Source organism: Hippoglossus stenolepis, chromosome 15 (genome assembly GCF_022539355.2).
Source record: "Hippoglossus stenolepis isolate QCI-W04-F060 chromosome 15, HSTE1.2, whole genome shotgun sequence".
Lineage (NCBI taxonomy): Eukaryota > Metazoa > Chordata > Actinopteri > Pleuronectiformes > Pleuronectidae > Hippoglossus > Hippoglossus stenolepis.
The window spans coordinates 12548348-12563021 of NC_061497.1; the positions used below are offsets into that span (position 1 = coordinate 12548348).

General features: G+C 39.1%; 2 protein-coding genes across 3 annotated transcripts; both read right to left on the minus strand.

Moving 5' to 3' along the window:
• Positions 1-450: 450 nt before the first annotated feature.
• LOC118122600 lies at positions 451-5706 on the minus strand. 2 transcript variants are annotated; one of them, XM_035179426.2, is made up of 6 exons: positions 5554-5706; positions 3806-4119; positions 3357-3664; positions 3149-3244; positions 2414-2452; positions 1333-1466 (listed from the first exon to the last, which is right to left on the minus strand). In XM_035179426.2, exons 2-5 carry the CDS (start codon positions 4112-4114, stop codon positions 2422-2424), a joined length of 744 nt encoding a protein of 247 aa, XP_035035317.1. In that variant the 5' UTR covers positions 4115-4119; positions 5554-5706; the 3' UTR covers positions 1333-1466; positions 2414-2421. The 2 variants fall into 2 exon arrangements, with proteins under 2 accessions (XP_035035316.1, XP_035035317.1); XM_035179425.2 differs by lacking the exon at positions 2414-2452 and having other exon boundaries at positions 451-1466; positions 5554-5703.
• Positions 5707-8458: 2752 nt separating this feature from the next.
• tmigd1 (transmembrane and immunoglobulin domain containing 1) lies at positions 8459-14629 on the minus strand. Its single transcript, XM_035178955.1, has 6 exons — positions 14501-14629; positions 10713-10797; positions 10313-10603; positions 9298-9585; positions 9099-9202; positions 8459-9006 (listed from the first exon to the last, which is right to left on the minus strand). The coding sequence occupies exons 2-6, from the start codon at positions 10774-10776 to the stop codon at positions 8995-8997; spliced, it is 759 nt and encodes a 252-aa protein (XP_035034846.1). The 5' UTR covers positions 10777-10797; positions 14501-14629; the 3' UTR covers positions 8459-8994.
• Positions 14630-14674: the final 45 nt, after the last annotated feature.

Here is a 14674-nt window from a genome sequence, read left to right on the forward strand (position 1 = left end):
TTTTGTAAAGTGTCCCAACATCGAGGAAAAATTCCCCCAAAGCCCACATTTGCTTTAGATGAATGAAAAGCTCAAAGATGAAAAAAGCAAATATTCACAGATGAGAAACATTTTTTTTTCTTAAGGAACTTTTAATTGACTAACAATGATTGCCAATTAATTTTATGTCAATCAACAAATCATTTGGAGCCCCTACAAACACTTTATACCCCAGGGCCTGGACGGATTAGTCCAGCAATGATTAGGGCAGCAGTTTAAATGCACTATAGAGTTTATTGTTTATTGATATCAATGCATCATATATTTCATGTTTTCCATGCATGTGCTTAAATATTAAATGAAAACGTCTGTCATCATTTTGAGACAAAAATACCAAGAGTTACAGGAATTGTGTAAATGGCTCAGATTACACATGTTGCAATAAAGAAAATAAGGGCATTGACATGTAGGTTGATGGAAGATTACAGATTTTATTTTTCACATTAAAACACTGTCTCTCTGGCAGAAGAGACGTTTTGCTTCATTTGAGGCTGTTTGCTTGACAGTCTCTACATAATTAACTTGCTGGATATGGCTTCATAACATCATCATCAGATAATGAGCCATTACATCTTTCTTATCACATTACAAGATGATTTATGCAAATACTGTTGGTGCATGAATCATCCACAGTCCATCAAAAGTGTTGAACTCTACCTCAAGGAAAGAATATAAAAGGAAAAGAAAAATACAATTCAAATCTGTCTATGCTTATATACAATGTCCCCTTTCATAGAAAATACACTTCACAATTTGGTATAATCCAATGAGATATAAAAAAGGCATAACAAATGTTAGTAACATCATTGCATACGTATAAAAGTACAGGAAAGTGTATCTTTCCTCAGTCAGTGAATTTAGAGTTTGTTCTGCAGATACAAATTTGGTGTCTCATGCAGCGTTTCTTTAAAAGTAGATTTCAGAAACTAGAAAAACAGTTTCGATGCAGTGTGTGAACACAAATAACATTATTAGTTTAGTGAAAATGTAACTAAGACATTTGGTTGTAGCAGCTATGACACGTACATACACAATAAAGAAATCTCTTTGGTAGCTACAATGAGGATTATTCACCCACACCTAGCTAACCTGAGACGTGTAAACTCAAGAATTACATACTATAGATACAAAAGGTGCTCCTAACTACACACAGCTTAAATATAAAAAGAGGCCATGTAACAGTCTCCCAGTATCATGACAAAAGATAAATGTGTAACATGGCTAAAAAAGGTCCTGTGTTTTACGTACACACACACATGCATGCAGCTCAGTTGGGTTTGCGAATGGTGTTCACAGCTGTGTGGGCCCAACCTCCCAGTGTGTCTGAGAGGTTGCTGGCTCGACGGTTGAGGTTTGAGCAGCTGAGTTTACCACTGGGGTCCAACTTTCTCATCAGCACTCCTCCACTGCGTCCCCGTGGACCGGTGCTGGGGAGAGGGAGAGGGAGAGGGAGAGGGAGAGAGAGAGAGAGAGAGAGAGAGAGAGAGAGAGAGAGAGAGAGAGAGAGAGAGAGAGAGAGAGAGAGAGAGAGAGAGAGAGAGAGAGAGAGAGAGAGAGAGAGAGAGAGAGAGAGAGGTCAGCTATTACAGGATTGAGCTGACACACAGAGTGACATAAACTGGGTGTCCGCAGGTTTTAGGACTATTTCTCATGGACATTAATACCAATGAAATCATGCACCTATACACTTCTCTCCTCTTGTAAAATGTATCAAATTATTTCACGGCTGTTAAATCTGTCTATACTTTCCTTTTGGTTTATGGTTGGTTATATAACTGCCATGGACTTGACGCCAGAAATGATTTTTCTCGAGACTGTACGTTGTGTATTTTTTTTAGCTATGAGCAGACAATGAAAAACATGTGATGAACAGTAAAACACATTGTGTTTGCACAATGCATTATAATGATATAATAATATAATAATTTTCCTGCCCAGTCATATATTATCATAGTTTAAAATACAAAACTTCTAAAACAATGCAACATTTATCAGTTTTAAAGTTTATGTATGGTCTTGATTGTTGTTTAATACGATTTCCTATTTCTAAGGCTTTCCCGAAATTTGCAGACACCCAGGTAAGTATTTTAGAGCTGGCAAGGTAACACGAGTCGTTACCTAAAGCAAACGGTATTAGAGGAAGAAGGAAATGTGAGCCTGACAGAGGAGAAGAGCATCCTTCACTTGGACAAAGCCAGTTATTCATCATTCATAAAAAGCTTTTCATCGCAACGGGTCAGAGGTTTTAACGGTTTCATACGAACAGAAGTTCATGCATCAGGCCAACACTGTCATGCACTTTCATGTCACAAAATTTGTTAGACTCAGAACATATACTTCTATATAGCACATTTGTGTTGATGTTTGCATTTACCTTCTTCCCTACTCCACAATATGGGAATAGTTGAACTGCCTGTTGTAGGGGGAAAACAAACTTGTGTATAAATACCCACGAGATAAGGTGTGGATACAGTGAGGGAAGCATTTGGCTGCAAGGTTTTCCCCACTGATAACAGACAAGGCCACTGCTCATGAGCCTTCCTGCCTTCAACAGAGAATCCCATTCCTTATCGATATGTGAACATTTTAAACGTCAACACAGGAAGTGATGCAACTACCCACAAGCTCTCCCAGCACATTTTTGTCATTTCATCTGGCTCAAATTCCCACACCCTTTCCCTCTCCTTGTCGTCGCCCCCCACTCACTCCCTCCTCATCCGAATACCAGAAACACGGACCCAGTTTTAAACCGAGGCGGGAAGAATGTGTTTCGGGGGGAGGGGAGCCTGCAGACCCACAAGCTGCACAGCAGAGTGGGATTCTTTGGGTGGGAGGGCGAGGAGGCAGTTGGATTCTGTGGTGGCCTCTATGCAGAATATATTTGAACGATAGGATATGGACCAGTGGCTTCCTCAAACACACGACAGTCAGAGCGACATGCAGAAACAGTTAAACAGTGTTTGACCTGCTAGTACTTATCATGCATTTCCTACAACAACAAAAAAACAAACACACACAATACAAACAACATTTCTGAGAAGTACAAGAAACGGACACAGCTATTTTAAATGACTGCATGTCTTTCCATACATCATGAGGACGCATTTACCTGTTGTCTCTGCCAATCATGTCATCAAAGGCCTTAGACAGACGTTTGAGCCTCCGGAGTCCACTGGACACAGACTCTAGATCCTGGTCAAATGCTCTGTTACAGCAGAGAAAACAAACGCTCAGAGCAGGGAAATCTGCTAAGAATTAAAGCTACAACAATATGTATAAATGTGACTTTGCAGCAAGTAAATAATAAAAGGACTCACTGCCTCTGATTCTGTGTGTTTGGGGAGGCAAAGGGACTCCGTAACGCAGCCATTCGGACCAGCTGCCTCCGGCCTCCAATCGTTTTCACCCCACGAACAGCAGCCTCAGGGGTCTTTCTCCCTTTAGAGCCTGGAGCACGCCCAGGGGTGGCGGCTGCCCTGGGGGTGCGTTTGGGTGTCGCACCCCTGCGAGGGGTACGCCTTGGAGTGCGAGGATTTGACACACCAGCTTGTTCTTCGATGCAGGACTGACCAGGGGTTGCCACCAAACACTCCTCCCTTGAAAACTCCTTAGTCCTCTGCATCCTCTGGGGGAGAAATAGGACACAAAAGAAAGACGATAATGAGGAGGAGGCAAATGACTGTTAACAGCTGTTGATCCACATTACATAAAAAATAAGGACAAAGCAATTGATTGACGGGGATCTTAACACACAAAACCCATGTACCTGGTACACTCCGGTGATGGAGTTCCGAGCACTGCGAGTAAGTTTGCGGACCGTGCCGGTTTTTGGTTGCTCCTTCAGGGTTTCACAAGTGGGTTTCTCGGGCAGGGAGCTGGCCTGGACAGTACGTAGCGGGAGCCGCTTGCGCAGAGACATTCGCAGGGAGTTGAGCGAAGACGAGGATCGAAGCTTGCGAAAGCGGTCTGGGGCTTCCGGGGAGCCCTCTGCCTCGTCAGACTCATCCAGGACCGTATGTGCACGCCACACTCCCACCACGGCTCTACCAACTCCATCCATCACCGAGGACGACATGCTGACTGAAGTGAAGTACAAAAATAGATAAAACAATAGAGTCTGTGACAATGTATTTGAAAACAGAAGACTTGAATAATGTGCTGGAACGATCAATGTGTTTCTCGATTTACTTAATAGAAGTTCCAGCAATTACAATTTCAGAGACATTGGAAGATATTTTGTTTCTCTCTGTTCATCATTAAACTGAATATCTTGAACAGTTTTTAGCGATTCAGCCCCCAAAATATTATAATAAAAGTGGAGAGGGTATTGATTTGTGCTCATGTTGCAACATATTATATGGTGCTATAATGAGCCTGCTGCAATCGAAGTTATGACTCATTTGTACTAATCTAATTTGTGTGGTTTTATCTTAAAGTGAACTCCCTTTTTAAGCTTACGTTACAGTTATGGCTGAACAGAACGATCCTTTGCACATCTACTGAGAGACACACATGTAAGAGAAAAGTGAGTGGACAAAAAGCAAACCGTTTGCAGTGGTTTGTTTACAAGGTTTCGGTGGTAGACCTTCATCAGGCAAACACCACAAACAAATCACAGACAGTAAAACAGTGTGTAGGAGTATGGCTAAAACATACTATTTCTATTGGGCTTTAATTTGTTTTTGATTTAGGAAAATCATTTTACAGCCCCTCCTCTGTGCATTGCGACCCCTAGGTTGGGAGCCACCATTTCAAAACCTCACATTCAAATCGTGATAGCCTCCCTTTTTTAAAACATATCATCTGACAATAAATGCAACAATAGATTCATCAGTGATAATTATGATTAGTTGCAGCTATAAATGAAACAAATAACTACAAAATGCATTTGTATGCAAGAGTTTGGGATTAATAACAATTGACATGTTTGGGTTTTTTTCTATTAAAAGTTCACGAAATAACAAGTAACAGTGAATCAACGAAAACGATTCAAAGACATGTTATTGATCTGTTTGCCACAGCTTTGCACACCACTGAAGGAACTATTGAAATAAAATAAGCTAAATGTGATGTATAAAAGTATCTGTGTTTAAACACGAGGTGATAACATGTCACACTACATGTAGAGAAGTTGATTCAAAGCAGAAACAACTACATATTAAGAAAGATACAAACAGAATTAATTCTTTATTGTCCTGTGTTTATTGTTAGATGAGGTTTTCATGCTCGGCCCGTTTGAACGTAACCAAAACGACTCCATTGAAAAACACCGAGAGCAACAGTGATTTAACGGTATTACTGAACTTAAATCACGTTAAGCGATAATGAAGTTTTACGGCAGCAAATGAAACGAACTTTGATAAACAAACGGAGGCTTGTTCCTGAGAAAACACGACGATCAGAAGTAACGACGTTAGCTCGACGGCGATAACGCTAAATTGGATTAACGTTGAATAAGTGAAAATAAGAGAAATAAACGCGGTTAAATAACAGTGTCGTGTGTCGTTAGTTCACCTGGAAGTTGTGATGCTCGGCTGTTCTTCTTCTTCTTCTTCTGCTTCTTCTGCCTGTTGCTCTTTCTTTCTTTCTCTGTTTGAATTTGGCGGCGGACACAAACACACGCACACACACACACACACACACACACGCATTAACCACGCCCGTCACGCAAAGGCACCCAGAGTGACGTCATACGCTACGTCTCGGAGGCACCATGAGGACAAGTTCCTTAAAATGTTTTGATTATATAATGTAATTGAACTTATTTTGTTCTCATTGCAAGATATAGATAATGTGTAAAACTAATTGACACATTATAAACTAACTAAATTCACTGACTGAGGGAAGATACACTTTCCTGTACTTTATACATATGCAATGATGATTATAACAAAATTAATTGCAAGAATGTAATGAGGCTACATGTTCTTATTTTGGGCAAAGAATTTTATCGTATCAATGAATTTTTGTGTCTTAAAATAAAAATCTTTAAACTTTTGGTTTTCTTATATTTGTGTTTATATTTACCATAATGTATTTTTACGAAAAAGGCAATAAGACTGTTGGAATATTTCCTAATCTCTCCAAGGAGGAATAATGTGAGGGTTATGTTTTCTTTCTTTTTGTTTTAAATCTTCTTTTTGTTTTGATTTATCTTTTATCTTCTGGTGTCCATTTCGTGGGGATGGTATACAGATCAGTAATCTGTGTCAAGATATTTTTGAATTTGTCTTGGATAATGTGTCTCACGTTTATACCTATACTGGAAAATATATTTGTTTTTATTAGTTTTTTAGCTCCAACACAATTTACAAAATAATTATTTGTTAATTAACTCAATTATATTTCTTGTTAAATTCAACATTCACCAATATGCATTCACTGGTAAAAAAAAAAAGTAATAGTTCACTTTCTAAAAAGAAATGAAACCATATATATTTGATACAGCTGAAGATTATATTCAGACAATTGAAAGAAAACAGACTATGTAACATGAGTTGCACATTTTAATACAACAGTCCAGCAATAAAGCTTATCATTGGGAAGTTTATAATGTGGCATCTTTATTGGCTTGACGTGAGAAGCATGTTGATTCAAATTGGTTTGAGGCCAAATAATTCTGTTTCTGAATTTCAGCTTACTGAGAAATGTTACAAATAATTTGTGTGTACAATTTATAAGGGAGACGCAATGTGGCAAACACAATCTCACATGGTCCAACATAGCAGAGTCACCATGTCAAGTTGTTAATGTCTATTGTTTATATTTTAATGTGTGGGATTGTCTGAATTATTTTTCCTGTTATTCATCATATTACTTTCCTTTTATTTAAAACAAAAACATATGAAGAAATCGTCCTCCAAAAGTACCATTGCATATCACCAAATCCAAATTACATTTAGATACATTGATACTGATGTCATCAACGATAAGTTAATATTTCATCATGTTTCTATTGTCTATTGTTCAACTCTATCTCCCTCTCTTATCATAGCACTCACTATAAAATCATTAAATAGAGAAAGAGATAGCCATGCTCATATGTTACATAATTTACATAGAAAATAGATTATTTGTCCATTGGCACAGAAAGTGAAGCTTTGTCATTCACTCACATTCATATTTAATTATGTCTCTGCACATTTACAGTAAAATGTCATCACCATTGTCAGAAAAGGATTTAAAGTAAAGTGTCCAGCAGATGTCACTGTAGACCTGCATGTGAGCCGCTTCAGAGAACAAGTGCATTGAGATCTTTTTCTGTGTCCTCGTTTTTGTTTTAGTCTGAGGTACTTTAATAAAAAAAAATATTAACAAACCTACGTTTTCACTCTTCATTCATTTTTAATAGAAGTGTTTTTGTCTCATGAAAATCGTGATGACCCTGTGTCTGGAAAACAACTTTCAACTTGACAAAATGGGCGGCTAGATTTAGTGTTAGACAGTGTTGAAAATGTTCCCAGCATGACAGCAGAGCTACATGACACACAGCAAAGATCAGTGTATTGAGAAGGATATAGACGGACATTTTCTCCATGTCTGCACAGTGATTAGTTTGAGTTTGTTCCAAAAAGTCATTAATCAAACCTTCATATCCTCATTTTGTCATATTATCCCACTGCTCGGAGTGCGATTTACAGCTCCAGGCATTTCCTGGCAGCTTCTTTATTTTCACAATAAAAGCTGTGACTCAGACAATAAGTTTCATACTGACTTAACACCTGCAATCCTGTCAAACGTGCTCTCATCCCTGATGGGAATTGCTCTGTTTTATGTGTTTTTTTTTTTATTGGTTAAGAACGCCAAGACCTTGACCTCCACAACATGGTAGTCCCGGTCCTTTTTGTCTCATTAAGAGTAAATGTATAACACGATTTTAACGAGCCTTGATTGTATTGTTGAGTCAGGAGTTAAAGTTCAGATGTGAAAACTAGACACAGAGTTTTTGACTCTCAGTCCGTTCTTTGATGAACATGCATCAGACAAAACTGTTTATTCTGCTGTTGTAACAGTTTGAGAGATATGTCTCTGAAACCTGCACCTACTTTTACAATGAAAGTTCTTATTCTTTTAAAAGAGAAACTACTTTTCTTTTGTCTTATAATCTGAGTTAAACTAGATTGAGGCACAGCAGACAGCATGTGGACATAAATGACAAATATACTTGGGCATAATATATGCATCTATCATACATTCGCAATCAGAAAACAGCAGTGTTGAATATGTCTGTCAATTTGTAATTGTATAAGGAATAAATGCATTAAAGTTCTTAAACTAAAATGGAACCCCTAAATTAAAATAAGCCTTGAGGGCAAGAGTGACACCACGAAAAATGATATCCTTAATCTCTGAAATCACGGCTTACATTTGTTCTGTTCCCAGTGGGGTCCCCACATTGTCAGGGAGCTTTCAAGCTTGGTGTGGGAACAAAAGTACATTTATTGCAAAGATATGAATGAAGGATACAGGTGATGGAGTCTTAAAAGCTCACTTCTGCATCACAGGGTCAGGGAGCATCACAGTATGACAAGTAACCAACACAAAAGAATCATGTCAAGGCTCAATGTGGAACATTTCCTGGATTCCACTGCCATTGTCATTGATTTCATGACAAACATGGTTACAGTTGACAGCATCAATTATCCACACGTTAAAACTCTTGTTTGAAAACCACACATTGTGGTTTTAATGGGGATTTATTCTCGACACAGCCTTCCTAGCTGTTTCCCTTTGATTCCAGTCTTTATGCTTTTATGCTGGCTCTAATGTATTGGTCTCCAAACTTTCAGCAAGAATGAAAACATGTGCTTTTTCTATGATGTTCAACCTTTCCTCTAACAATGTCAAACATAATCTAAAATTAAATACTAGGCCTACGTAAGTGGGTATTTGTGGAGAGGTGCGACGTCTTCAAGGCCTCATTTGGTGAAGTTGAGAAGACGGCCATTTTGGAGACTACTTGCAGCACTGTCAAGAGATAAAAAAGTATTAGTGGGTTCAGTTTGTAATGAGGCACGAGTCGATCACTGAGTTATAAGTCCATGTGTTTTGTTTGTTACCTTTGTGATTTTTCTCCATCGTGAAGCCACGGCAAGAATGGCTGTGAGGCACACCACCACCACCCCCGCTATAATGGGCATCAGAGGGAACTTCATGACCTTGTCTGCAGATGAGGAATCATCAGAAGATCATCAGCCCACTTTTGGTTGAATTCATCATTTCAGTAAAATTACAGCATTATTGACTGTGTGAACTGACCCGTTACTGTGACTTCGAAGCTCTTCTTGTACTCTCCATAGACGGGAGAATTCGCCAGGCACCAATACGAGGCTTCGTGCAGGCTTTTCTCCACGCTGTTGGCAATCAGTTGGCTCGTAACGCCGTCATTGGTCAACGTGAAGCCGCCTGCTAATAGATCCACTGTGCTTCCATTTACTGTCCACACCACGGAGGAGACTGGTGGATTGGCCAGGATGTCACACTGCAGGACGAGCACTGAGTCCTCTTCCACGACGAGATCCTCTGACCCCATGAGCGGCGGGTGGTCTGAAGAGGAACATAACAGAGAAAAGGTAAATACAGATAAAGTGTTGTTTTAGAAACACTTTTGAGTATAGTTTTTGCTTTTACAGATAAGTGAAGGTGTATCCTGTAACATTTTTAGCCACTAATGGCATGGCTCTACGTGCTGGAATATCTTATGTCTGTTGGTCCACCACTTTGGTGCAGACTGGAATATCTCGGTTTGCCATCAAATATTGACAATCAACACTTATGTCTTTACAACAATTTACGGCAATCCATCTAAATGTTGTTGAGATATTTACTCAGGTGGTGCACTGACCAACATGGTCACAGTGGTGGATCTAGGATTTTCCTCAATCAGGAGCCATGAAGGGACAATGACTTACACAGAGAGACCAATTATACGTCCACCATCCATTCACAACTCCTGATTCAGTAAGATGCACATTTAAGTCGTTCCCTGTTAGCTCTATAGCTTTGAGCAAAGCCACACATACTTAGAAACCTGTTCAAGCACATTTTGTACTTCAAGAAAAGTTCAGAAAATACAAATTCTTAACAAATTGTTGCATTAACGTTTCGTAATGTTAGTGAGTGACAATTTTTTTTTAAAGACTACTGACAATCTGGGCTAATCAGATTGCAGCTGGTGTCCCCCTGGTGATTTGCTTATGGTTAACAAATCAGTTAACCATAAGAAATGTGTTATTTAAATTATTAATCTCAGCATTTATTTAAAGGGACTCACATGTGACGTTCAGGGTGACTGAGTCACTATTGGAGGCATTGCTACTCAGATGGCAGGTGAACGTGGCGCCGTTATCTTCTTGGATGACAGGGGTCACACATACTCGGCTGCCATTCTTTTTATTTTCTTCCATCAATCTGACCATGGCGCCATTCCTCAGCCACACCAGGTCTTCGTCGGGCTCAGTCTCAGAGTCGCCGTCAGACAGGCAGAGCAGAGACACAGTCCCCTCCAGCTCGGTCTGAATCACACCCTCACTGCCTACGACTGAGTCAGACTGAATCCTGACGCCTTAGCAGTGATGAAAGTTTAAAGGGTCATTACGTGAAGCAGTAAAAACTCTTTAAATGAGAGTCAGATTAATTGTAGGTGACCTGAATCGCAAATCCGAAACAGTTACCTAATGTCTGCGTTGCACAGAGGAGGAGCAAATGGAAAAGATGGGGTGTGAACATCAGCTTCATTTTACTGTTGTGTGGATGAACCTGTTAATAAAGCACAGATTATCAGAAATAGCTTTCATACAGATTTAATGTCAAATTCTCATTACCTCCGCCAAGGAAGTTATGTCTTCACCCCTGTCCGTTTGTGTGTTGGTTGGGTTGTTCATGAGCAAGAAAAGGCAAAAACTACTGGACGGTTTTCCACAAAACTTGCTGGAAATTTGGAATTATGTTTCACCTTCTTCAACATTGCGAGATAGGCCATTTTTCAAAATTATCAATGAATTCTCCCAGGGAATAAGTTTTCTTTCATCTGTCAAACTTAATAAACTGTATTTCTCTTTCAGTTTATCGAAGTTGAGCCCAACCTTAATCGTGTGCCTTCCTTTTATGCCCTAAACAATGGAATAGGTTTACAAAAAATTAAAAAAGGCTACCATTCTTCTTCTGTATTAAAAATATTCAAAGTATGACAAAAGATATGCCAAGATTACGAAACAGCAGTTAAAAACCACAGGATATGTGACAATCCTTGTCATCGCGATTTTTGTGCACAGTCCTAACGATTAAATTCTCCCCAGTGTTTCACATAATTTAGACATTTGGAGAAGTCTGTTTTTCTACAAAGACACAGTTTGTATTCTACAGACAGACTCTTATTACTGAGAGATAATATCAAAATAACAGGTGTTTTCTTTAAGATATCATTCGAGTAACTTGTTCCTCCTTTATACGTTTTATTTAACAGCACACTGCCAACGCTCTGGGCTCATAAATGCGCTACATTCATAAAACTACACTATAAAAACTACCTGTAAAACTAATGATACATGACACCTTATTTGTATTCATATATAAAGATTATACATTTTTTGAAATGGCTGAGAGGTTCTTACCTGACAGTGTTACTTTTTCCTAATTCTTGTCTGCGTTTTATGCCTGATGTCCCCTCAGTGTGAATATGAAAATGTGGAGGACTTTCTACGTCTTCGGCAGCTCTTATATGCTTCACAAGTCGATGAGGACACTTTTATAACTTCCCTCGCTCGTTGTTAAATGGCTTTCTCATCATTCCAGTTGCCCGTCCCTGTCAACACCCTTTCAATCTTCCCACGTCCCGTCTTTCTCTCGCTCTCTCAGTTTAATGTGTAAACACAAGGAATGTGTTTTAGTGGCTGTAGTCATAATAATGGCAGTATAATGTCTTGGTTGTTGAGGAAAGGATTTAAATACATGTTTTATCTATGCTTTCAGTGGTTAAATGATTGTATAATGCATTGATAGTTTTGGTTAAAATTATATAATTTCAAGTGCTTTTAGGTTTGCATTTTATATTTAGAGATTTAATTCTATTTAACGTAAATATTATTCTATTTGATGCCACAAAGGAAAAATTCTGACCCAAAGCCAAATAATGACCCATGTCAATATAGGTAGAATTGTGGTATTAAGAAATACATTAAATAATACACTGTCCTCCGATAGTCCACTGGTTCAGATTTTAATGCCTCAAGTGACATGGAAGCAATATCCTACACCGCCTGGGTTACAGCTTTTAGAATGAGGTTTAAATGGTCATAGGAATACATCTGAGCACATTTAATGGATTATAAAACTATAATTATAGTCAGATCTGGTCATGTCGTTAATGGGGCAGTGATATTAAAAGCCTATTAACTATTAGGCATCCACATGGTCGGTAATTTATTAATTTATGTTTTTATTTCCAGATGTCCCTCCAGCTGCAGCTGATGCTTTAAGACTTTAGATTATTTGTTTGTCTGATGTTGTAGTTTATTCCTCGTTTGGGAAGAACGCCGTTCTGCTGTCGGTGTTTAAACGTGGGATTGTGTATGTTTGGTATGTCCGTTTTAATGAAGCCAGATAATGAAAAGTTAACCTGGGTATATTTGGCCTTGAAGCCCACTGGGGCAGTGCTTTGCCTCCTGACAACCCAAACCCACATGTCAGATCAGCTCCGTCCCCTTCTGCATCATCTCAGCAGCTGTCGACACCGTGGGCTGAAAAACTATCAGACACTGTCTCACTCTGGCCAAATGTGGATTAAACAGCTGTGTTTCACCAGCAGCAGCAAGACGCGGCATCATGATCTTACCAAACCTTATTGACATCAAACGTTTTCCTGCAGAGCAAAGGAGCGAGCTGCCTCACACAGATATGATCACTGATCCGTAGGAATGTAGTGACTGTGTACAACAGCCGTCCCTCTCTCCCCCACTAGAGAGAGACGTTGATCAAGTGAAAAGGGTTTCTTCAGCTGCAGTCACTTATAGGTTCAGTGTGTAAGATTCAGGTGAAAGGGAGCTATTGGGAGAAAGTGAATATGTTTTCACTAGTGTGTAATGATATAAATTGTACGAACGGTTGTTTTCTTTACTCTAGAATGGGCCCATTGTATTTAAATACTTGTTTATTATTATTATTATTATTATTATTATTATTATTATTATTATTATTATTATTATTATTATTATTATTATTATGTTTTGACAGTAGTTCAAACTGGAAAAACTAAACACCTTTTGAGCTTTTATGACAACTAAAAGATACCCCAGTTTCTCCTTCATGTTTGGAAGGGGCGGGTGAGGTGAGGGGTATTCGACGTGCAACTTCACCACTAGATGTCCCTGAATTCTACACACTGAACCTTTAATGAGTCTCACAAGTTATGGTTTCAATCATTCATGCTTCAGTGTATCTCGGTGTGATGTATATTCACACCCTTTATTTCATTAATTTAGTTATTTAATATCTGCTGTATGTTTGTACGAGTGGGGTCCTTCAAAAGTGAATTTCAAAGCATTAGAAGCACTGGACTTTTTAAAAAGTTGGTTAGTAATATTCAGCCTTTGACAGCTTCTTCTATCTGCTCTTTAAAAAAATCAGTGGGATCAAAGATTAAAGGTTTGCAGCTATTGCAGCACATGTAGGAAGAATGTGTTCCTTATGATGTTGCACAATTGTCGAGCTAGTAACCCGCCCCTCCGCACACACACACCTAAAGTGTCTTCAGCTTTACTATCTACGCTGATCGCTGCTTTTGTTGTCACTTATACTAAAGGTCAACAAGTGTTTGATCGCGTTGTCTTTACAACTGAATTAGACTGACGGGGAATTGGGCCATGCTGTTTTCCCAAATGATACATGATCAACTCTGCACTTCCTGGTCCTGCCTTTTTCTGAGAAGCTAGAGCGAAGTACGTTGTAGATAGATAAATAAATGTATAAGTTACTAAGCTCTGTCCGGGGGGGAAAAAATTACGAATGCAGCTGGTGAGCATGTGACCGAGTTGAGGATGGCAACCCCATGTCAGTGGTCAAAGTACACCGAGAGGCAGATATGATAAGTGGTTCTACGTGTGCACACACAAACACAAAAATTTAACCATAAAACTTGTAGGTATTAATCAAAGCCTTTATATTGTTGATGCCAGAGCTGCTTGTGTACAGCGTGCAAACAGGCATTCCTCGTCAGATTACTGCTGAGCCCTGTACACACACACACACACAACTATCCTTATTAGGATTTTGCATTGACTTTCATTGCTGTGGACAGCCTAACTAAAACCTTATCCTTAACCTCAACCATCACCAATTCATGACTTACCCTAACCTTAAAAAACTCTTTACCCACGCACACACCCACAAACACACGCATGAATCATGTTAACAAATTCCGCTCGCTCACTCACACACTCACTCGCTCACTCGCTCACTCACTCACCTGCTGTATCCCCCTGGTCTCATGTCAACAAACATTCATCCTGCTTTGACCCCCTTTTTTTCCGTTTGCCCCTCCTGTATTCATTCTCTCAACCCCATCCTCCCGCCAAACCACATTATTTAATCAATAACATTGAAGAAGTGCATGTGTTGTGTTTCTAAACCCAGATAGACC